This window comes from Zonotrichia albicollis, chromosome 2 (assembly GCF_047830755.1).
Source record: "Zonotrichia albicollis isolate bZonAlb1 chromosome 2, bZonAlb1.hap1, whole genome shotgun sequence".
Taxonomy (NCBI): domain Eukaryota; kingdom Metazoa; phylum Chordata; class Aves; order Passeriformes; family Passerellidae; genus Zonotrichia; species Zonotrichia albicollis.
Window position 1 is genome coordinate 41,349,184 of NC_133820.1, and position 24,363 is coordinate 41,373,546.

General features: G+C 41.7%; 1 protein-coding gene across 21 annotated transcripts in view; it reads left to right on the forward strand.

Moving 5' to 3' along the window:
• The window catches only part of LOC102064827 (rap1 GTPase-activating protein 1), a 50,003-nt gene that overhangs the window by 13,334 nt on the left and 12,306 nt on the right, over positions 1 to 24,363 (forward strand). For 13 of the 21 annotated variants that reach the window (XR_003382050.2, XR_003382052.2, XR_003382053.2 and 10 more), the window contains exons 4-19: positions 897 to 944; positions 2,050 to 2,088; positions 2,208 to 2,399; positions 7,269 to 7,372; positions 8,838 to 8,916; positions 9,206 to 9,259; positions 9,350 to 9,433; positions 9,813 to 9,913; positions 10,550 to 10,679; positions 10,935 to 11,090; positions 13,332 to 13,403; positions 13,585 to 13,671; positions 14,330 to 14,464; positions 15,829 to 15,975; positions 17,192 to 17,295; positions 19,572 to 19,688. Coding sequence is in view for 14 of the 21 variants with exons in the window: in XM_005494963.4 (XP_005495020.1) it covers positions 897 to 944; positions 2,050 to 2,088; positions 2,208 to 2,399; positions 7,269 to 7,372; positions 8,838 to 8,916; positions 9,206 to 9,259; positions 9,350 to 9,433; positions 9,813 to 9,913; positions 10,550 to 10,679; positions 10,935 to 11,090; positions 13,332 to 13,403; positions 13,585 to 13,671; positions 14,330 to 14,464; positions 15,829 to 15,975; positions 17,192 to 17,295; positions 19,572 to 19,688 (1,649 nt within the window). In the remaining 7 variants the exon portion in view is untranslated. Of the gene's footprint in view, positions 1 to 896; positions 945 to 2,049; positions 2,089 to 2,207; positions 2,400 to 7,268; positions 7,373 to 8,837; positions 8,917 to 9,205; positions 9,260 to 9,349; positions 9,434 to 9,812; positions 9,914 to 10,549; positions 10,680 to 10,934; positions 11,091 to 13,331; positions 13,404 to 13,584; positions 13,672 to 14,329; positions 14,465 to 15,828; positions 15,976 to 17,191; positions 17,296 to 19,571; positions 19,693 to 20,015; positions 20,063 to 22,340; positions 23,132 to 24,363 lie in introns of those variants that run through there. The other 8 variants (XM_074534880.1, XM_005494964.4, XM_074534881.1 and 5 more) reach the window with 8 other exon arrangements.

Here is a 24,363-nt window from a genome sequence, read left to right on the forward strand (position 1 = left end):
ATGTGCACAGGCAGGGCTGTTAGAAATCCAATCCTGCTTATTTTCACAACAAAGTCAAGAGCTGCTTATCCTATCTGGAATCCCTGATTAGCCACGCCAGTAACTGATGGTATATAAAAATGAAGTCTCAGCATCGTGTTCCAGCATGGGAGTTACAAGATTTAGGTGACAGTAGTTGAATGCTCAGGTAGTGTGTGTAAGAGAAACCTGCATTTTAAATTCTGGTCCTCACCTTCCTATCTGATGATGCAAATTCTGCTTCTTACTGTTCTGTCTGTGATGCCCACTTGGACTATGGCCTGTTGACCCTCATATCTTCTGGTCTGGGCCTCTGCTCAGTCTGTGTTGGGACTCTCCTCACTGAGATTGTCCTATTCCTCTGTGCTTCTGCTGCAGAGGTGTGGTGGAAGTGAGATACTTTGCCATGGTGAGGAGGCAGAGGGTAGAATAACCTTAAGGAGGAGATTCAAGTCTGGATGCCAGCTCCTGATTCAGGAGGAAATAAGGCAGCCTTTTGCCCTGTTTTTTCAACCCACCTCATAGTCATTCCATTTTTTCTTTTTGTTGCTTAGGATAGGAAGGAAGGTAGCAAGGACAGATTAGAGAATCAAGTAAGAAAATCAGTTTGGGAGGTTGTTTTTAATATCTGCCAGTTGTCTGCTTTTTAAGAGGTGTAAGCTTGGGGGCAGTTTTTCAGTTTTAATGCCAGATTAGGGGACTGACCAAGTTCTAGCTTTACTTTTCCTTTTTATTCCAATCTTCCAAAGTTGCTTAAATCGGCAGATTTTATAGAGGGATAAAATATGCATATTGAGGATATGGAGAAGGACACAGAGGGTAAGTGAAACAGACATGCTGAAATACAGGATTCACTGTCTGTGACTTTATGTTTCCAGGGGAGTCGTCTGGATGAACAAAGGTGTTCCCTTCCAGCTCCTCTCAAGGTCAGGCCAAGTTGTTGTTGCCTCCTAAATTGCTGAGAATGGCAGATAATTACTGACCTGGCTTGCAGTGTACTTTCATACTGGAATGAACAGGGAGTCTGCAAACATCCAAAAAACACATGCTTGCCTTTTTTATTTTCTTTTTTTTTTCCTAGTTGCTCCACAAGAGAATGAAAGTATGTAGCTGAAATAGAATTAACTTTTCCTTTTTCCAATTTAAGTGGCTCCAATAAGAGTTTATTGTTATTAAAAGTGTTAGTTTTGACTAAGTAATTTCTTAAATTTATTCAGTTTAAGAGCTGTAATAATATTTATGAAACCACATAGTATTTGTTTCAGTAATCTGCTTGATGACTCAGAGATGCTACTAGAAAGTTTATCTGTTTTGCCAGTATTAAAACAGCAAGAACAGATTCCTATCTTTAAATCCTCAAGTTGAGGATTAAACTCCACTTCTTCAGTCTCAGCTCAGGCCTATTAACCTTAAAATCAAACCTGACCTTGACTTTTATCTTGGGATGACCTATAAAATAGCCACATCGAGAATTGATACAGCTTTACTCTGACAGAGATAGTCAGTGCTGTTTGTGGTGATGGAGGGGGCATCCAGCTGGCATAAATTGGCTCAGTTACTGCGTCTGTTCTCTGAGTCACACCTCGGCCTTGCTCAGATGAATACCACAGAGCAGCCATGGAGATGACACAGCCTCAATCTCACTGTAAATAACAGCACCTTTTCTGCCATTCCTACTGTCATCCCTGTCAGCAGAAGGACAGAGGCTAAAGTGTGGAATGAAAGGAGAGAGGCTGCCACTCCTAACCACATCAAATTTGCCTATAGTTTGGCTACTTCCTCATTTTGCATGCCTGTATTCCCTGTAGTTTGGAGGAGGAGGGTGGGTAGAATCTGTCTCCTAAGTTTATTGTTCACAGAGTTCTTTATTATAATGCTGAGACCTTGGAAATGGAGTCTAACCTTAAGTCCTGAAGTAAAATTCTAAGGATGACCCAGAGCAGACTAGAAGCTGAGGGCACAGTTTGCACAGAGAGCATAACACCTTTAAAGATGTCACATGTTTTTGCTAATGGCCTGTTCTGATTTCAGACAGAAGAGGAGTATATTCCTTATCCCAGCATCCATGAGGTGAGTTAGTACTGCTCTCTCCTCTCTCTGTTTGTCCTTGGATTTCATTGTTTTTTCAGCTTATTAGCTTTCCAGCTTACAGACCTGTCAGTTTTAATGCTTTCTGTCCTTCTGAATAGGTATTACAGAAAGGGTGGCCATATCCTCTCATTATCCTACCCCAGTTTGGGGGTTACTGGATTGAAGGGACCAGCCACAACCTCTCCAGCTTGAGTCCAACTCTGTCTGATGTACCCTTTTCCTGGAGTGGTAAAGTGAAACTGGAAAGTGACCCTACAGCCAAGCTGTACCGCAAACATTTTCTGGGAAAGGTAAGGGTGACCTTCAGAGCCTTCTTTGCCCACCCAGCCACAAGGCTGAAATGTTTCTCGGGCTTTTTTTGGTGGACTTAAAATATGTCTGCACTGCTGCTGCATTTCAGTTCCTTATGATGCCTTGAGCTGAAGTAAATGAGGTACATACTAAGATACGGTCTGTAGTGTTTCAATTGGTTGTGTCCCCTTGTGAAATGTGCATCATCCTGTGCATTAATAGAAAGATTTGCATTGGAAATGCTTTTATTTAGTTAAGAAGGTCTTTTGAGGCTCCTATACAGATACCAACCTTGGGATAACAAGTGGACAGAAGTGTAATAGTATTGGAAGTGGAAATGGCATTATTTTTATAGGGGACTTCAGCACTGACAGTGCAAGCTCCTCAGTAGGAAGCAGACAGTCCTTTTCCCTCAGTATATGGTCATTACAAAATGTATGTGATGAAACCACACCATGTGTTTTATAGTTGTTGATACAAGTGAGTTTGGTGCTAAATGTTCCATGAATTTAAAAATTCCAGTTTGACACATAGGGAAACAGAGCAAGGCCTCATGAAGTGAATGTTTGCTGGCCAGCCATTAAGGTCCATCTGGGTGGGCCTGTTTAGGGAATTGGCTGATTACCAGACTGAATCTCAGGATGGTATTAGCCGTAAAGAACAAGTGAGAAACACACATGATGTTTTTTGAGATTTGGTTCATGGCATCAGGAGATAAGAAAGCTTGACAAGAATGCTCACACTGCATCTTAGTGATCTCCCTTAGCGACTGCAGAATAAGTTCAAAACCAGGAATAGGTGCTGCTTTGCACAGTGCTGGGGACCTGTTCTGCAGTAGTTATTCTTGTCAGAGTGATCTTCTGTAGTGAATCTTGTTCCAAAACAGTGGAAGATTATTAATATGATTTATAAATAATTAGGGAAAAAAAGGAAGCCTTCCTGGAGGCTTCCCCTCAAGACTAACAGATCTGCTGTGCAATCTGCTAATGGACATTTATCCTGTAACCTTCTGGAAGCTTTCAGTATGCCAACTGTAATTATTTTTCTGTCATGGTAAATTTAGGGTTGTGCTTGAATGCTTCCAGAGCCAGACAGGACAAGAGGCAAATTTGGATATGGTTTTTCAGTCCAATTGTAGGATTCACTGCTGATCTGATATCACAAAACAGTTGAGGTTGGAAGGGGCCTCTGGGGCTTATCTTGTCCAGACTCCTGCTCAAGCAAGGCCATATCATCATTGTTTCTTCCAAGTGAGATCCAGAACTTCCTCTATTGTGGAGCTTTGCATTTGCAAAGTGCCCAACCGTTAGCGCCTCTGTACTACAGAAAAACTCTCTCCTATATTCTTCCTTTTCTGGCGTCCAGTGTTTTATTCTTTGCCTTAGCTGACACAAATATGTGTCCGTGTTCAGTTAAACATGCAAGTTTTTGAGCAAGCCAGTGTCAGAAAAGATCAAGGTGAACAGGAGTCTTGTGTTACTGAAAACTCTGCCCATGGCTAGAAAACTTCCCCCATGGTTTAAAAACGTAGTTAAGGAGAGAGCTCAGAGCTTTTCCACTAGAAGAGTATTTCTACAGTGCAAAGTTAGCAGTGATTTTGATGCTGTGTTGGATCTTTTTCTTGTTGGTAACATGGGAAGGTTATTTCAACAATGTCAGGAAAGGTCTCTTTCATGCTTTGAATAACAGCAAACAGTTCTTAGCTGAGGAAGAGTCTGAAAGCATCACATGATGGGAGAGGCATAGCCAGTGGTTTAGGTAATATTCTTTAAGCAAGACAGGAGATCAAAGTATTGTGTGGTACTACAGACTTTAAGTGCATGTCTGTGTTGTGGATGTGTGTATGTAGATTGCTCAAATGTGAACAATTCTGTGATAATTTTTACAGAGTATCTTACAGCAGACCCTATAAAACAACAATCAAAAGAAGTGCTAGAACATTCAGTTCCTTTTCCTTGCCTCATGATCTGTATTTTATATGACAATTACACAGTAAGATTTACTTAGCCTTTAGGATAAAGGCTGTAAAATCTTATGTCTTATACTGCGGGAATAATTTGATGTCTATGTTGTTTTTCAAGGCTGTAATAAAGAGAAATAGCCTGAAGCCAGGAAGGATTTAATAAACGTGTGCATTGTAACTGCCAGTCAAATAAACTTAGGGTCCAGTTTCTCAAGCACTTGAAGCTCTCAGTGCTGAGGGAGGAGCTTTCTTGCTATGCATTCATATGTAATCATGTATTTCTCCTTTATGCTGTCCTTTCTTTGTGCTGGTTAAAGTTGCTGCAGATGGCAGATGTCTTAGTAGCTTTAGAGCTTCTTGGGCAAACTGTCAGCATTCCTTGTGTTTTCTGTTAGTCTTTTCCCTTGGCCCATGGAAGATACTTAATTGTTTTTAGAGAGATCTATTTGAAATCCAGAACTACTTTTCAGACTATATTAAATGTTACAGAAACTGCTTCTGCAGCTGAACAAATTTGTACTTAATACATAGATCATCTTAGCTCCAGGGTGTCCTGTCATCACTGACTTGCAGTCTTCAGTATCAACTGCAAAGCCTTTTGATGGTTCATCTCTAACTTCAGGACAGCTAACAATAAAGGCTGCTGTCCACTGAAGGAATATGAGTCTGATGTGTGTTGCCTGTGTGTTTGTACAGAGAAAGAAAATCATAAGGAGTAAATTATAGGTTTAGTCATAGATACGATTGCTCAGATCTCAGTTTAAACCTCAGATCCTGGTTCAGGATTAAGCTACATAGCCAAATTCAGTTGTTTTAACATCTCCACTAATTCTGGTACCCATTCCCCTGTGAGGACTGCACCCATTTGTGCAGCTCTGCCTGGCTATGTCAGCTGCAGAGCTGATGGCCCAGTCTCCAAAGCAATTGAGATCCCCAGTATCAGACCTGCTGGTGTCTGGCTTAGAAGTCTCATCAAAAGGCATCTTAATTTCTGATTTTTGTTGGCATTATGCCCTCTTTTTCCTTAACAGGCTGTCTTGGCCATCCAGCCTGGCATTTGACTTCTTTGGTTTAAGGATTTGGATTCTAGACTTCCAACTGACCATGGAACATGGTCTTGCTTTGCTCCTTGAGTTTGTCTGTTCCTCAGCTACTCTGTCTTTCTGCCCTTGGTCACAGTGACTTGCTGTACCTGATTCTTGTTCACATCCCAAGAATCCGTTAGTATCCTGAAACTCATGGTCAGGAGAAATTAACTGTCCTGTGTGGCTTCCTTTGATTTTAGCTTTTTTTCCCATGTGCTGTCACTGACCAGTGTGACCAATCACACTGGACTTCTGTGATTTGAACACTGCAGCTAGAGGCCGTATTACTCTGTTTGCCTCTTGGCTGCTCTTAGACCTTACCTTTTTCAGATTGCCTTGTTTGATCAGCCATGGAACCTTTTGCCCAATATCAGGGCAGTTCTGGGTGTTGGGTGTTTTCTGTCTCAAAGAGGGGGTGAAGACAATGACATCTTTAATATTTAAAAAAGTTAGCTACATCATCACATTTTGGTTTAGGGTAGTGACTGTAGTCTTACTTATTCCTGTTTTTTGTTTCAAAGACAGGATTGGTTTATGTCTGTTAGCTTCAAGTTGGATGGGTCCACACAGATATCAGAGTATTTCACTAGATGTATCTTTATTTCTGACAGTGAGTCAGAACAATGACTTATACAAAAAAGTCATACAAACTATGAATTTTGCTTTTAAGACAGTGAAAGACAATCTTACCAGTGTTTTGAGAGAAGTTTTAATCCATCAGAGCCAGAGCAGACCTCCTAGGCATACTCCTAGGCATGTATATATTCTATATATTCTAGGCAAAAGACTGAGGAAGGAACTGACAGACTAGCAACCATTTTTTATCAGATTACACTTTGCTCCCACTGAGTTCTTCACTAATTTATTGTGCCTGGATTATTCCTTTCACAGAACATATTCCAAATCATGCATGTTTTGACTGTACAACTGAAGACAACTTGCTGTCCCACTTCAGTGTCATGCATGAGGATGCTTTTCCACTAGGATGATGGGAGTGATCAAGGCATTTCTGCACGATTTCACCTTAATGTTATTTTCATTCACATCCTGTGTCAAAAGGCTTTAACCTCTTGAGGTTAGAGATTATATAGTAATATGTATGATATAGCAATATACAAAATATACATTGCTGTACCTAGGCCACTGGAACATGGCTGTGTACCCAGGAGAAATGTATGGCCACAGCCACTTACAAATAGAGACTGTGAAAATGTTTGCAGTATCTTTCATTGTTTGACTGCATGACTGTTCCAGGCACGCTCCACTAAAGCTCTGGCAGTGTTAGTGGCACTGCTGAGACCAGTCTTCATCTGCAAAACCTCTTTGCTTACTGACTGTATCCTTCCTGACATGTGAGCACTCTTGGAGTTCAGCCATTCACCTTAATCCTGCCATTGCTCTTTAGATAGAGAATTTCCATGACCACATCCAGTTGAATGTCTGGTAGACGCTGCTTAGTCAAGCAGAACCTGAATGGATGCAGGGAAAGTCCATGAAAGATACAATTTTATTTACAAGAAACTCAATTTCTTCAAAACTTGTTGCAGAATGTTCTAATACTATTCCCTCTCAGGAGCCCTTGTGATATTGGACAGGTGAGGAGGAACTGAACTGACTGGATGCACTTTGACTGATATGCTCATGCACTGATGTTCAAGTGGGCTGGAAGACAATATACACACATCTGGAAGCATGCTACTCCTAGTTGAATTAAAAATTAGCTAATCTTGAGTGACAGGTTGTGTGCAAAAAAAAAACAACTTTGAAAGCTTCTCCAGGAAGTGTGTTGGGGATAATGCATTTTGGTTTCCTATTTGCAGGAGCACCAGAACTTTTACTCCAGTGACATGTCCTTGGGCTACCTAGTACTTTCTGTGAAGTATGAACAGATTGAGAAACAGGAAAATCTCCGCCTGTTGCTGAGGTAACAGTGCCTGTTATTGGAGTGTGTGCTGCTGTGCTGTGTCTCTTGTGTTACCTTGCACTCCCTCTGCATAGATGTGGGTGGGAATTTCATGTCTTTCTTCTGGAGAGAAAAGAAACTGCAAAAAAACCTTTGAGCGTTTTTTTCTTGCCTTCTGCTCTTGAGTTGCTCTCAGCAGTTTCCTTAAAGAAGATGATGTGGTGCTTACAGGTGCATCTTTCCAGTACCTGTGTGGAAAATACCTGCTCTTCCCTCAAATAGAAAGTTTTTCTGTTTATTCTGTCTACTTAGAGACATGTGAGTATATCCTAGGAGAATTTGGATTCCCTAATGGAGGACAGCCTAGCCCAGGCTTTGTACTTGAGACTAAGGCTCCCTTGAAGGTGATCTAGAACATCCCCTAGATTCCCAGGGCAGCCTATGAAGCCATAACTCTTAGAGAGGGTTATGAAGAGAGACATTACCTAGAGAGAGCTGCTGGATAAGCTACAAGAAGAACAGAGAAGCATCTTGTGTAGGTGAGAGGCCACTGGAGAGAAGCTTTTTACCACACTATGGGCTGGATGCACTCCCTGTAGGCAATGATACCGGAGCCAGGTGATGTACAGTTGCTACTGACAAGGATTTGTCCAGGACTGAGGGGCAAAAATGATTCCATAGGAATCAGCTACAAGAAAATCACTGGTGGGTTTTCTCCAGGGTCTGCAGAGAATGCTTCAGACTGCCAGCAGTAATCTGGGAATAAAGAGACAGCCTGTTTGTGAGCTGTGCCTGGGAATGTTTTTCTTCCTATGTGGAAGAGACCAGGGAAGAACAAAAGGGTAGTTATTCCTCTATTAAGATATTTTATTCTATGCAATACTTTTTGCTCAATAGCTTGTTTATAATGCTTTTAAGAGGCTTTTGACAGCCCAGTATTTCTTCTTCCTTAGAAAGATATTTCTCCTTAAATACACATACAAAGAGGAAGGCAGCTTTCCTCTGTTGGCTTTCTGGAGCAATGCTACACTAGTTTCTACCTCCTTTACTTTACATAGATCTGCTTTCCTAGCTGCTTCTAACAGACCTTTTAGCAATCTTTCAAGCCCTCACTGATCATGGGAATCTCTTATTATTCTGTGTCCAAGAATTGTATTTTGACATTTGGATTTCTGTGAAAGAAAACTAGGGGGGATGGGGGGGGGAAGCAGAATACTTCTTCAAGGCAGACAGGAGTGCAAAGGAGGAAAGACACCAAGGAATCCTGTTTTGTCTTCCTCTGATCACCACAACAAGTGATGGGTAGTAAGAAGTGAAAATACCTTGCTTTTCTGGTGATTCTATGCACCACAATTAAAATTAAGCCTCTGGAATTAACTGCTTTAACAATACTCTGGAGGAATGGCTACTCTTTCTTTAAAGATCCAGTGTTGCTTGTGTCTCCCTTCAGCCATCAGTCTCTAATGCCTTTTTTGTTCTATGTCAGGACTCGTACTGGCACCAAACATGATCTTATTCCAATTTCCTGTCTGAATGAATTTCCCAATGCTGTTCAGATGGCAAAGGTGAGATTCATGCTTGCCTATTTTTCTTAAGGCCTCATTCTTCAAGTTATTTTCACCTCTGTCCTTCCATTTCCCTCTTTTTCTACTAGTCACCAGTAGAACTGTTATATAGTTCCCTCTTACCCTTCCATTTTGCTGCCTTTTCTTTCTCTTCTGATTTTACCTCAGAATTTTTGCCTGAAGGGGCTCCTGTCAGATAATTATATACAGTACCTACACTGTCATGCCTGCAACAAGCCAGGGCACATGATAATCACACTTCTGTTTCCCTGTCTCTTTCACTCAACAGCTACTGTGTGAGGATGTGAACGTTGAACGCTTCTTTCCTGTCCTTTATCCCAAGGTAGTGTGTTCTGTTATGTCTGTATATCACTTTTCCATCAAGGTCTGGCTAATGACAATCAGGTGACAGTTTCTGTTTTCATTACTTCAGGCTTCACAGCTTATTGTTGCATTTGATGAACACGTCATAAGCAATAACTTCAAATTTGGGGTCATCTACCAAAAACCTGGACAGGTAAGACCCCTCAGATCCCGTGGTACTTGGGGCAAAATGAAGAGAGTCAGTTTTCGTAGCTTAAAGGATGTAATAACAAGGTCTGCATTGTCCAGAAGCAATGGCATGGAGGCAGCAGTGTTTGTGCAGTGCCATGGTTCCCTTGGCATGCCTCTTTCACCTGCAGTGTCTCTGGCAGTATAGGCTTTGTGAATCTCTGAATTCTAGCTCTAACCCTCATGGCAGCTTGGGGCTGAGGCACAGGATCCCAGCACCATGGGGGGGCTCAGATCAGAAATGTATTCAAGCAGAGATGTTTGTTGGTTGAACTGTCTATAGAAATTACTGCCTGCTCTTTGTACTCCTTGTGCTTCTTACTACTTCTGCTTTCTTTCTATAGACAACTGAAGAAGAAGTCTTCAGTAACACAGTAGAGAGTCAGGGTTTCCTGGAGTTCCTGGATTTCCTTGGTGACAAGATTCAGCTGCAGGATTTCCGTGGGTGCGTACACAGAGCAGCTGGAAAGCCAGATTAAGTTAGGGAACATCATGTGGTCGTAGACTGTGACCCTGTTGCAGCTCAGCTTCCAGAGAAGTGCTGTGTCTTCTGAATGCCAGTGCAGGTGAAGAAACCCCAGATACTTTTGTCAGCATAATGTCTGGGAACTAGTTGGAGCTTAGGTCTTTGCTGGTATTTTGATTTAAAGGTCTCCTGATATCTCAATCTGACCCACAGCATTAGCAAAGAATAATTTTACTTGGCAGTGCAAATACAAGTTTGTTTCATAGTGGTATGGGGCAGTATTGTTTCAGGCTCTTTCTCTGAGGCATCACATCCCTTCTGTAGTTCTAACATACAGAGTGTGTTTGTCAGAATAATGCCAAAAAAGGTAGCTACTTTGAGGATCACTGGTTTAACTTCATGGCTTTTAACAAGCTGGTATGTTCACCAGCACAAACATGGTGCAGCTTCAGTCATTGTGTTGCTTTGGGGAAGACTTGGTGCCTCATTATCATTGCTTTCCTAAAAATCACCTTTGATAGTTCTTGTGTAGTACTGTTACTGATGCTGTCTGTCTTCACTCTGCTCTCTCATTCCTGCACTGCCTGACCTGTGGCGTGGTGTGGATTTGCTCAGGTTCCGGGGAGGCTTGGATGTTACCAGAGGTCAAACAGGCACCGAGTCAGTCTATACAAATTTCCGGGGGAAGGAGATCATGTTTCACGTGTCCACAAAGCTGCCCTTCACAGAGGGAGATTCCCAGCAGGTATCAGAAGGAGGAGTAAGGATTACAATGGCGTGGCTGGGAGAGGAGGGCTATTTGAAGAAGGACTGCATAGAGGGGAGAATGACTGACTGTATAGTGTTGGGAATTATGGCTGGAGTAATGGCAAAAGTAGTGATGAGGGGTTTGGTGAACAGATGGTTTTGTGATGTTTGGCAGACTGGTGTCGTAGGTCCCATCATAGTGTTCTGCTCTTTTTCACCTGCCTTCTCTCTTCATTATTTCTTTCCTCTCCAGCTTCAGCGGAAGCGTCACATTGGGAATGATATTGTAGCCATCATTTTCCAGGATGAAAGCACACCTTTTGTCCCTGATATGATTGCTTCTAATTTCCTTCATGCTTATGTGGTAGTTCAGCTCACTCATAGCACCACTGGGGACACTCTCTACAAGGTAACCAGGATCAATAGATTAGCCTGTACCGATTTTGGTCCTTGATGTGGAAACGGGTTCTTGGGCCTTTGGGAGAGGTGCAGATTTAGTCAGATGTCATCGTGATTTCTTGAGTGTCTACACCTGAAAGCTGAGTTAAGTGGTATGCTTTTCTAAGTAGCTGAATTATTTCTGAAGCTTAAAACTTTGGAATTGAAGCAGAAAGAATTCAGGTAAAAATTTTTGTTTACATCACAGAGCCTGAGCCATAATTGATTGCACTTTGGGGGTTGTCTTGCTTACATTGTGTAAGTCAGGTAAAATTCATGTCTACATTGCCCATGCTGCACAGCACAGTGCTTGCAGCTTGCACTGCCTGAGGCTGCAGGTCAGATACAGCTGGTTGACCTAGCTATGGAATTCAAGCCCGCTACACCTGCTTTTGGGGATTCCAGAGCTGATGCCCATCTGGCAGGGATGTGTTACCTGTTAGGGCCTTCCAGCTGAAAGAATCCCTGCTAGAGCCCAGATTAATTATCTGCGGCCTTTGGACACAGCTCGTTCTCTCTCTGACATGTCTCTATGGATATCTGTATAACTTTATGTTCAACTTTCAGTGATGCTGAGAGAGCAGAAAATACAAAGAAACTTGGATTTGCGATGGATTTTCCATTGTAGAAACATTTTAATCCCAAGTGGCATGTGTTGTATTATGTAGAGATTTTGAAATGGTGGTGATGAGTCCTTATCCCTTGGAGGTCTACAGGTACACCAAGAATATTGTAATTGGACAGTATCCCCATCATTAGGACAGTATCCCCATCTCCTCTTCCACCAAGAGGGTGTTGGTGGTGGAGCTGGCTCCTTCCCTTTTTCTCTATGCTTTGGGTAGCAAGGCTTTCATTACAAACCAGCTGGGGTTCCAGTTCTCCTCTTGCTCTCTGTTTTGTAGGGCACAAAAATTCACTGGACTTTTTAATGACAAGGAAAGAGCTGGGAAAACTTGCTATTTGTTGTGTGTCTTCCTGCCATTGTTTTCATCTTTGTCTGCAGTACGTTTTTTTGTGTGTTGTTAGTGTAATAGGGCTGCTTCATTCCATAAAGAAGAAATCTTCCCAATAATCACCCTAGAGCCAATGCAGAGTTTTCTATAAAGGCTTTTCTAAAGGGGCTTTAACTGATGCTGCCTTGAGAGCACTGTAGTACACAAAAGACTGCCATTTGAAAGATTTCTTTGCCATCCCTTGTTCCATTTACTTAAGCTTTAGTGCATCCTGTTAAATTGGAGTATTAATGAAATTTATTTCACAGAATCAATTTTTGCAATCAGAAAAATAAAAATGCAAAGCAGGATTTTAACTGGTAGATATTTATTAGGAGAGAGATGGAGGCTTTGTAATTGGGGAAGGAAGGTGGCCTAAAGTGTGAGAAGTCTTAATTAAATCCAGAGCCCATTTCCTTCTTCCTCTTATTAAACTCACACCTCTCAGTGGCTCTGTGACATTTATTTGTTGTTTTGGCAGTTGTGGTTGCTAGGACATTATTCCCTCTTGTATGAAAGGACAAATAATGGTTTTGTTTCATCTCAAACACGACAAAAAAACCCCTGTGAAGTATTGTGAAGTATTGTATGTATTTGATAAGATAGCTACATATAATTATGGGTAAGTGCTGTGAAGAAACAAGTGACAGTGTAGAAATTGGACTGCATTACAGTTACTTCTTTAGACGTTGGTATGTCAGGTGGGAGCATGCTGAAAATAAAACAAATGAAACCTATCTCTTACTGGGAAAATGCATTTCCATGTTTACCACCTGTGACTCCCAGAGGCAGAGGCACTGAGATACTCCCCTCAGTGTGCAGCGTATCTCCATCAAGGATTCTGTGTAAAAAAAAATAGGTCAGTACAACCACACTGACAAAGGTTCTTTAGTGGAGGTTAATCTTGCAGGCTGAATAGGAGCATTTGTTTGTTTCTAAATATACTGGTTATAGTAGTTATTATTTAAAATATTTTTTAAAGAGCAGTCAGTTCAGCTTATTTTACTGCTCTTTACTGTGTGCACATCTAGCTGGCTGAGTATCTGAGAGATAAATGAGCACATCCTTCCACTGAGTTCAGGAACAGAAGGATGCACAGGACACTATATTACATCTCATTTTTATAAGTAAATTATTTAGGAGGAATCAGATCTATCATAGTAGTTTGATGGTCTCACTTGTGTTCTGATACTCCTTTTTTTCTCCTTTTATTATTTCAGGTTTCAGTCACAGCCCGAGATGATGTCCCCTTCTTTGGACCGCCGCTGCCAAATCCAGCCATATTTAAAAAGGTTTGTTTCTCTGGTCCAGTGTTAGTTGGCAGGGAACACACACTTGTGTTCTGAGTTGGTATTGTCAGTCTGGCTAGAGCACTTTGGAGGTCCAAAGAGTAGTAAGCAGAGCTTTTATAATGGGATATTTTTACTAGCGTTTTGATCTCCTGTTTAGTCTAGTCTTCATCTTGTGTTGCAGAGTGCAGAGTTTCGTGAATTCCTTCTGGTCAAGCTCATCAATGCCGAGTACAGCTGCTACCGAGCTGAGAAATTTGCTAAATTAGAGGTGGGTCTTTTACCTATCTGCTTCAATTAAAAATAATACTTATTATCAGAAAAGGAAATAAAGTAAAATTTCTGACTTCTAGTTTTGTGTTGTTTAAGAAAGGAAGATGAAATGTGATTTTCTACTCAGTTTTGGGATATTTACTTCATATTTCTTAGAAGGTGTGATAGAATATGAACTGGTACACTTTAATATAAAGATCTAATCCTCAAGTAAGGATGGGAATGTGATGCATATATTTTGCTGGAGGAAATTCTGTATTAGCTGAAATGCAGTATTATGCTGCAGGATGCATGCTGATATCACTGATTTTTGGTTTAAGGTACCACAATTCTTTTCCTGACTCTGCTGTTGCCTGATCTAGAAAAAAAACATGTCTCTATTTCATCATCTGTAAAGAAGTGTCCTTTATGATTTTCTTTAGACAGAGCTTGAAGGGGCTGGATGTTACTGCAATATATTCTGTAACTATGCAGTTAAAGTCACTTCATACTGTTTAAAGTGATTTTCATGTGGTTTTGTTGTCATTGTTGGTCTTTTGGAATTTCTTGTTTGCTTCTTGGGTTTTTTTTTAAGATGGATGGGAGACATTAAAAAAACAGGAAAAAAATCTCTCAGCTCTCAATAAAAGCTGTTCTGATTCCAAATGTTGATGCAGGAAAGAACACGGAGTGCCCTCTTGGAGAGCCTTTTTGAGGAGCTGCAGCTTCGCAGCCGCAGCATGATGGGGTTGCCTGTAGGGGAGGATGACAAGATAGAGAATGGCAGTGGGGGCTTCCTCGAGAACTTCAAGGTGAGCCTTTCTACATACCTGCAGTGTGGTCTAGAATTCCATACTGGCCCTCAGAAGCCAAACTCTTAATGCTTTGTGCTGGTGTCAAGTGTCAGATGTGATTTTATTCCATGACTTACAGAAGAAGGAGTCAGTGTTTGCAAGAGAAATTGTAAAAACTAGGAGCAAGGGGCTTTCCGTTCCTACAGCAGATCTCTTTCAATTCATTTTCATTATAACTGAAAGAATTGCAGGAGTCACTGCAAAAGTTTCTAACTTATCTCTGAGTGTACTGTCTAGAAAAACTGTGGTGCTTTCCTTACCCTCTCAAAGCCAGAGTTAATTTACCTTTTTCAGTGTATATGGCATGTTAGGGGGTTTTTATTGTTGATTTTTTTAAATAAACCAGGTGACAGAACTTTCTTTTAGAAGTGATAAAGATAATTGATGTGAGAAAGCAAAGGTTTTGTATGATTGGGAAACTGAGTTTTGAACTAGTTATACAGAGAGAATCTTTATTGCTTTCCTATTCTATCTACTTGCCCTTCCCACTTAATGTGGGAAGTGCCTTGCCACCTCTTTTATATAATAAGTTATCTCTTTGGAAAGAGAGATGTGTTACAAATAGCATTTCTTCTGATGACTTTATGGCTTTATATGGTGGGTCAATTAGAGATATTAAAGTCTGTAAAACTAACCTGTTCACAAATAGGTTTGGTAGCTGTGTGTGTAGCTTTGGTCTGGATTATTTGGATGCTTTGGTGAGGATTATGTTTTTACATACAAACTGCCTTTGCTGCTAACCATTAATTTTAACCCATCCATGTCTTACACTAATTTTTTCAAAATGTCCTTTTATGACTTCTGGCAGATGCTGGGATTTGCACATCATGTACACAGATGATATTTGTAAATTGCTGGAAAAGGCTGAGTTAAATTAGAAAATGGCTTTTTAAAATGCTGCAGATTTTGACATGGCTGCTTTCCATTGAAACCAGAACGCAAGTTCATATGAGGCTGAACCTTACAGCCTTGAACAGGAGTTTGACTTTGTGTTTTATAGCCTGTTCTGGATAGGACTGCTCCAGGTGATGCTGTGTAATCCAGTGTGCAGGGATACTGGTAGGAAACCTCTATTCATTGCAGTAGGAGAAGGGAAGTGAAACTAGAGAATATACTTGATGAAGAGTCCTTCCCAGAGCTCCATGAATCAGCTAGGACCAATCTAAGGTGCTGCCTTCTAGGAGTTAGGATCTGTGTGGTTCTGGTGTCAGTCTGTCACAACTTCCCACTCAATCTGTGGTGCTTCTCACACTACCCTACCGTGTGCATGTCTATATGTGTATATCTGTGTTTGTCTGTTTCCCTGCCTCCCTCCTGTTCAGCGGGTGATCAGAGGCCGCAGCCAGAGCCTGGATACCATGGGGATATCCATGAGAAAGCAGCAGCCAGCCACCCTGCCCAGCCGCCCAGCTACAGCTGGCCTTGCCCTCAGCCAGAGTGTCGCCGAGGGCCCTAAGGCCATTGCTGCGGTAAGGTATTCGGGTGGGCTGTAAGAGAGAACCCGGCATACCTTTGTGACCACCCATACATTTCCTTTCCCTATTAGTTTGTCCTCTTGTCCCACTGTGAATCTTTTTGTTGTATCATCCCATTTCACAAGTGGTGACAGCATGTGTTGCTGTCTGTTTTGTCTGTGCCCATCTCTAGCCCCAGTTGATGTGTAAACTAGAGCTGAGATTGATGCAGACTGGGAGAAGAAAGCCAAACATGAATCTGCATCAGACATCTATCTCTGATATCCTGGATTAGATCCTGTACGGTGTGATGTGTTAAAAAATGTATGCACTGTGGTTTGGCTGGAGTGGTACTGTATTGTCATATGGCAAGACCTGAGAACATAAGGACCCTAGAACTGTTTCATTTTCTTCGATTTCACCAATCAGACTGTTTTCTGTAATATAAACAGGTGCACAAGATATTCAAGGTGCTGTTTTGCTGTAAATAGAATTTGCATGTTGGGAACAAGCAGCAGAATTAATAAAGTTTGGGGTGAGAAAAAGAATGAATATTTCTACTCACTATCAAAGCCTTTCTTATTTGATAGCGATACTAAATATATGTGACCAATGAATTAAAAATCTATCACAAATCTTTCCAGAAAAGGATCCATCAGTTTCTGATACTGAAAATATGGTTACCTTGGCCAAAGTGCATCCAACTGGTTGTGGTCTCTGCACTAGTGATGTCAATACAGGCAAACTACAAAAAAACCCACCCATCTCTGAGTAAGCCAAGAAAGTGCCCTTCAGTGTGAAGGTTTCTTGGTGACAGTTTAGTTGGTTGTATGCATTCTTTATGTCAATACAACGAAGTCATAGCATACTAATGACTTGGGTTTGCTGCCTCCTTTTCTCCGTTAACTTCTGGTTTTCTTTGCTTTCTGGTTCTGCCTCTCCTCTCACCATATGGGGATACCTCCCTTCCCAAGCCTGTTTCTCTGTATACTGGCTGTGTTCTGCCTTTGTTTCTTTATAACTCTGTGCCTTTCTCACACCACCTTTGTGAGCCCTGGCTGCTCTTGCTTGCTGACAGAAAGTATTCCTTGCACAGGTGGAGCTGAGTCTTGTATTGCAGCAAAGGAGAGGATCTGGACCCACGTTGCAAACTCTTCTCCTATGCTTTCAGCTCTCCACAGCTTTTCCTGTCTTGTTCCTCTCCTTTCTGTCATGCTTTCCTTTTTTCTAGTCTTTTGCCTTGCCTGGTAGGAGCCCATCCCGTACTCGAGCCAGCCGCTTCCACGGGCGACGGAGTAGTGCCATTGGCATTGAAAACATACAGGAGGAAAAGAGGTATGAGCTGTGGGGAGATGAGACAAAGAGGGTAAAAAAACCAAGAGGAGATGAGAAAAGGAACATAGGCACATATAGGCAGAGGGGGAACCATCAGGAATGAGAACTAAAATAGAAATTGTTGGAATGGGAAGAAAAGGGACTGATTATTGACTGATGGAGAAATGGACAAATAACAGAAACAGACAAAATTAAAAGAGGGTGTTTGGAATTGGAGAGATTCAGTATTTGAGTAAGAATGGAGGAAATGGGTGGAGGAACACTATAAGATCACTCTTAAATGTTGTGCAGTATTATCCAGGACTCCCGAGCTTCCTGCTCTTCACTGACCACTTCTAGAAGCGAGTCAGATGAAAGGCTGGTATTTGGGAAGGTGATGCTTGATTGTTTGTTTGTTTTCATGTTAAAATATTCAAATAGGCAAAACTTCTGGTAACTTACAGGATTTATGAAAAAAAGCTTTAAGTCCAAATGACTAGTGTTTAAGTTAGATCATCTGAGAAATAATTATAATTAATGGATAATATACTGCTTCAAGGAGTGATTTGGCATATTTAACAGAATTATAACCATTCAGAAGTTGTCTGCTGGTCAAGAGATATTATTTAATTGAATTATACATTTCCTCTCAGCTCTAGCTGAGACATCTTTTTAAGATTATACAGTTTCAAAAGTCACGTGAATGCTCTGCATCTAATATGCAGTTTTCCCAGTTGCAGGAATTCCAGGAAACAGTTTAAAGACTGGGTGCAAAAGGGGGAGAGACATCTCTAAAGTGGAAACTAGTTATTTTAGGAGGAAATTTTACTGCATTTTCCCTTCTTTCTTAATGAGGTGCCTATGACCTAATCTGAATAAAAATAGAACTTTTGAGAAAAATTAAATCTTCAGAGACAGCTGCCCTGTAGTAGTCTAAGCTAGCACAGTAGCCACAGCTTCTCACTGCTTAAAATACTTTTGTATCTTAGGCAGCTGTGTCCATCAGTCCATTACTTTGTGTACAACAACTGTTTCTATCTGCTTGAAGGATCTGTAAAACTTTCCTACTACAGGGAAAAGCCCTGGATTTATTTTTTTTTTCCCTGCTCTTTGCTTGGAGGGATCTGATGAACTAATTGGCTTATTTAGCTTTCCTTTTGCTTACTTGTAAACTTAGATGTGAGGAACAGGGAGCCTTAGTTTGTATTTTCTGAAAGACTTCTTGGGTCACTCTTGAAGGTACAGTTTCACTAGCAACTGCTTTAACAGTTCATTGTTATTAAAAGCAGATGTGATACTTCCCTTCTGTCCCTTTCATCTACCCAGTCCTGACTATTCCTTGTGATGATTGCTCAGATCCCCAGTGGGCCTTTCATGGAACTGCTTCAGCCCAGTAATCAAATAGAAAAAGTATCAACTTTCTTTCACTGGATTAATTGTCTGCCAGGTTCTGCCATGAACTGGCTCGTGGAGAAGCCTGATGGGTACCAGGACTGGTGGAAAGTGCACTCAGCAAGAATGAAGGAGGCTGGAGCATGCTCTCTTTCTGGGAACAGTGAGCTCAAAGTGTCACCTGTGACTTCACCCTGAAGCTGTAATTTAATGATATGCAGGCTTTGCTGACAGAGTTGACCCAGTCCATCTCCCTTGTTAGTTTGTTGTAGGAGTTTCAGGGTTGTTTTAATTTTAGAGTTACTTTTTGTCAGGGTAATTTCCAGTCTCACAAACAATTGTATTAGCATAAGTGAGTGTATCAGAAACTGTCATGTGTGGGGCACAGGTAGGGTCAACTTACCAAGAGAGCAGAGGAAGAACTTTGTGACAAACTCCATCACTGAAGCCCCAAGAAATCCCCCAAAATCCCTTTGTTTTCCTTTCTTTAATTAAATGTACCTCTCATTTCAGTTACTCATACAGACAACTTTCTTCAGTGGTATCTTGACAAATCCTAGTAGCAATAACACTTTTGTAACCATCATCTTCATGCTCTCTATTAAATCCTGTAGCTTCTTAAGACCAGTGGAATGGGGAGGATAGAGGAAAAAGTTAACAAAATAAAGGTGACTACTGAAATTAATTCAGGCCTTTATATCAATTCAAAAGGAGCTTAAAGTTGGCCATTTCCAGATGTCACATGTGACATCAAAGAAGTCTGCCCTTTGCAGTGCAACTGTGTTTGCTTCCCTTTTACATGTATACAGGAGATGCAACTTTCTACTGTGGCTTGTAAGGGAATGTTAGAATAGATGGTAGTTAACTCTGGCCCTGGGGTATAGCTGGTTTCTCTTTTCTCCCAGCAGAGACACCACAGAGAGAATACAAAGGGTGTTGGACAGTCCAGGAACTTTCTTTGACCTGAAGTCTGATGGATCATCTAGTCCCAGCTCTCCAGAGTTCCCCAGCAGGAAGAGCAAGTGAGTTGAAAAGAAATTTTAGTATTTGAAAGATGCGCACTATCTCTGGTATTGGCTTAAGTGTGGTGCATGTCTTGCTCTGTGGAAGGCTTTACTGAAATTGTCCACATCAGGCATTGTAGCATCTCCAAAGTTGGATGTCTGGCTGTGGCACAGTAATTCAGAGCCTGTCAGGAACTTGGCTTTCTTAAACAGACTGTGATGAAAGATTGGACCACTTGATTTTGGTTATATCTTTACTGTAATGTGAGCTTGCATCCAACAGGATACACAAAATCCTAGCTGTCCAGTTATCCATGTTTACTCATGTGTATGTTTCCTCTGTAGTTTGCTCTGGAGTGATTTTGGAGCTTCATGGAGAAGCTTGGACAAGGGTATGTTGGGATGTTGGGTTGTACTCAAGTTCTGCCCCTTTAAGCAGGATTCATGCCGCTGCTCCCAACCAGCGTGAACTAACCTGTCTCCAGTCTCCCCAAAGTGTTACAGCAGGATTCCAGCACGGTCCCATGTGTTGCACCTATGTTTCATTGCTAAAGCACGCCATACCACACCCAGTGGTATGTGCAAAACACTCCATGCAGTAGTCTGCAAGTTAATTCTCCAGTTTCTGGTTGTCAAAAACTGGAAAAATGCAATTTCCTGGTAGTGGAGCTTTGCTGCTGCTAAGCTGTGTTATACTGGGATGTGATCCTACCTAGAACACTTCAGGGAAACCACCCATTTACATTTCCAAGACCTCAGAACAGCCTGTCTTTAAATCAAAGGCTGCAGCTGACTTTCTGGAACATTTTACTACACCTAATTTTTTCAAGAGCTTGGATGAGACCTGTGGCAAGAAAGGTAGCAAGTACTTTGTATTAGGGCATTTCCCTTTCTCAGGACTGTGGAGAGTCTTAAAAAAATTTCAGGAGGTGCCCTAGGACCAGGCATCCATGGTTATAGTCGCTTCAGGTGCCAAATTTGACAAGGAAGGGCTGTCCTTCCAACTACACCCAATGCTCCCTAAGAATTACAAGCTGGTGACTATCTGCAGTAGTTCAGCTGCCCAGTTGTGTGCTGTAGGACTGCTCAGAATTTTGTCACAGCCAAGGTGCAGTGTTCTAGTTTTTGTGTGTGTACTAGTTTTTGGGTTGGATGAGTGCCCAGAATTTTGGTGTGGAGGAGGATGGGAGCACATCTAGGAGATACAGACCATCTAAGGTGCCAGCTCTGGCAGCTAAGGACTAGAGGGAATGCAGGACATGGAACATCAGTCAGCACCCCCCATCTTCCAGCATTCCCAAATCATTCCACCTTCCCTTCCTCATCCTGCCTGGGGCCTTGTTAGTGAACTAGAAGTTCCTGACAGGCATGTGTGAGGGACTCTTGCTCTGATTAGATAGCTGATTACCTTGCATAATCACCAAGAATTCTGCTTCCCCCACTTCCCACCCCCATTCTCCATCAGCTGAGGAGGTGAGCCAGCTGCAATGGCTGTTTCAAGTTGGTATCCACATGCTTTCAGAGAGCAAACATAGCATGGGATTTTACTAACAATACTTGCATGAATATTGTTTATGCACATTAGGCATGACCTGTATGATTTGTGAGTTTGTCTAGTTCTGTTCCCAGGATTCTTTTTCCAGTCATGGACTCAAAACAACTTAGGACCATGAGAAAAAAGAAGTATTTTCATATCTCTGGTGGTTTAGCCTATTCCTGGACAGTTCATTTACAAGGTGGGATGCAGCATGGAGTTTTGCACAATTAGTGATTAGTCAGAGTTAGAGTTGTGATATCAGAGTTAGGGACTAGCCCATGTGCAGCCATACTTTTTGCATGACACTGGGGACAGGGAATTAAGAACATGTAATTCCACCAGGTAAAGCACACCATTTTCAGCAAGACAGTATTAGCACAATATTGCAGGAGAAGGCTGGGAGTGTAAAGTCTGTCTTGGAGACACTTTATTGGCATTCTGCTGAAATAGCCTACCTGGTGTTCATCAGCTGTGAAACCAGGATCAAGATGTAGGCATACTTCCAATGCAGAAGAGTTCTGCCTTTTTCTAGAATAATTTATGTAGTCCCTCTTAGATAACAGAATGGGCTGTCCCTGGGAGTATATCATCAGTCTATTCCTGGTTCTCTCCATAGAGTCACAAGAAATTTCTGTTACCTCAGAAATGTCCAGCATGATGCTACTGGTCTTACATAATAATTTCAGATTCAAAACTTGAATGGTCAACCCCTTCACCTGTGTTCTACTAAGAGCAACCTGGAAATAAATGCAAAGGGAACACATAAGTAATAGATGAATTATTTTACAGTAGAGGCAGAGCACGCTGCTGTGGTTAACAGATGTTTATACAGTGATCAGCCAGCAATCCATGAAACTGCATTGTTCACTTGAGCTAACGGTGTCTTCTCTCCCACAAACAGGGACAATTGTCCTTAGTTTTTCTGCTTTACTGTCCAGGTAGCCTTCCAAGTAATCCTTCTTCTCAAGGGACAGACTCAAAAGAATGAACCCAGCCTATGTAACCAAGTAGTAAAAGTCCTGAGGATCAGACGACTCTCTGGGTTGCATCTGAGAAATCAAGCACTGTACTGTGTATGTCCATATCCTAGGAAAAGTACATGGGTTTTTTGTATGTGTGTTTTCCCTCCTCAGACACATCTGAGTGGGGACATCAAGCCAATCAGGAGTGGACCGGATGCTACTCAGTCATTGGGTACCTCACTGAAGACACTGGCAAGACTTTTGGGGTGAAATCAGAGTCCTGGCTAAGAGGAGCATGAACGTACTTAAAGGACCTCAAGGACTGTGGAGAGACCGAGTGGCACCAAGTAACGCTCCACTGGCAGTTCCTGGAGCAGGAATTCTGTGAGAGGGAGATGGACAGATAGCTCCTGTTGGAGCATTTTGGCTCTGTGCCCTTCCCATTGCCAAATCAGCAGCCACTGAACCAACGTCTACTAGTGATGGGGAACGGAGGCCACCTTGAGTGCGACCCCTTCTCTTCCCTTCCTCTCCCCTCAGATGAGTGAGAATAGTTTGGCCTGCAGAATGCAAGAGCAGAAGAACACAACTCCACCTCTGTCTCTAGTGCCTTGACACAGGTCAAGAAATGCAGTGCAGAGGACAAGGATGGAGAAACCTGCTGAGGAAGGGTGCTGAGAAGGAGATACTTTGTGGAAATCTAGATCCCAGTTCACTTAGATTCATGTTATTGATTTGCTCTGCTAAGGGAGAAGCATGTTGGCCTTCATTTCCTCCAAAATATATTTCCTAATCTCTTGAGGAAATATCTTTGGCCTTTATTGGCCCTGTCTTCACTGTTCTCCTTGTTGCATGCTGGCATGTAATATGCCTGGAACTTTAGGTTTCACAACTGCTTGTAGGTCAAGACTGGCCACATTTTGCAGTGTTTCTGAAGGAATAAATATATTTAGTATGTTAAAGGTGTCTTATCTTTCTTGCCTCTCTTTTTTTTTTTTTTTTTTTTTTTTGTTTCTTAACTTTTTTAAGCTCTTAGTCTCTCTCTTACTAGCTGGTTTCTTATGCAGACAATGAGTATTTCACCGTGAATTTGGGGCTTACATGCGGGGAGGAGAGCCATGTATCTCCTGAATGACTCTAAGCAGTGGATCCCAAATTCTCAGCTGGGAAGAGCTGACCTTAAGTATCTTTTTGATGGATCTGAAACATGCACCAGGCTACCTCAATGTCTGTTCCATTTGATAAAATGGTGGTAAAGGGATCCAATACAGTTTGCTTTGAATGTCCCCTTTGAATGGCCTTGTTGGGAGCTAAATTTTAGTGGGACAGACCCACAGGAGTCAGTCTGTTGGCAACTGGGTGCATGGAAAATCACCAAGATGGGAATCCTGACCTAGGTGTGTTCCTGTCTGTAAGCAGGAGGAAGGCTCTGACTTGTCTGTGCAGGAGCTTGGCACTTGATCCTACATAGTTTTACACTGAGACATCCTGCAATAATGCAGATCTCAGTAATGTGTTCCTACCTCCCCATTGCTTCCCTAAACTTTCTTAGTTAACTGTTCTGTAATACTGGTTAATGTGTGTCTGCTTTCCTGCTTCCTCCTGTTACAGCTATACAGAAAACAGCAGTAACAATTTATAAGCTCTATGACATGAAAAGTATGCTTTTTATGGTCCCTTTGTTCTGCCTGGAAGTTCACATAAAACAAAACATGATCGCCTGAGACCACCTGTGGAAATGGGTGGCCTAGACTGGACTGCACCTGCTCTTCATACTCAGTTTAACACCTCTTCCTTCTGTATTTAGGCTCTTAAAATCTCTGATATCCACAATAGGGCATATGTTGATTTTAATGAATATCTAGATGTATTTAATACTTAAATGCATGTGATTTGAGTCACTCCACTATATTACACTTAGGTCTGTGACTTAAAAATTCATTCAGACTTGTCCTTTCATACAGTTATCCAGAATGGAGACAGAGAATTGCTGTTTCTCTTAAGTGATGTAGCAACAAGAAATTAAGGTATGCATGCCAGTTCACCTGAATTCTGTTCCTAGGTGGAAAAACTAGCTGTGGATTAATAATATATTCTTACTGTTTCTGACTGCTACATAATAAAGCTATGCCTCAAGAAGTTAAGCCTATGTGTAACAATAAGCATGATCATGTTGAATGCTTGCATTTCACAG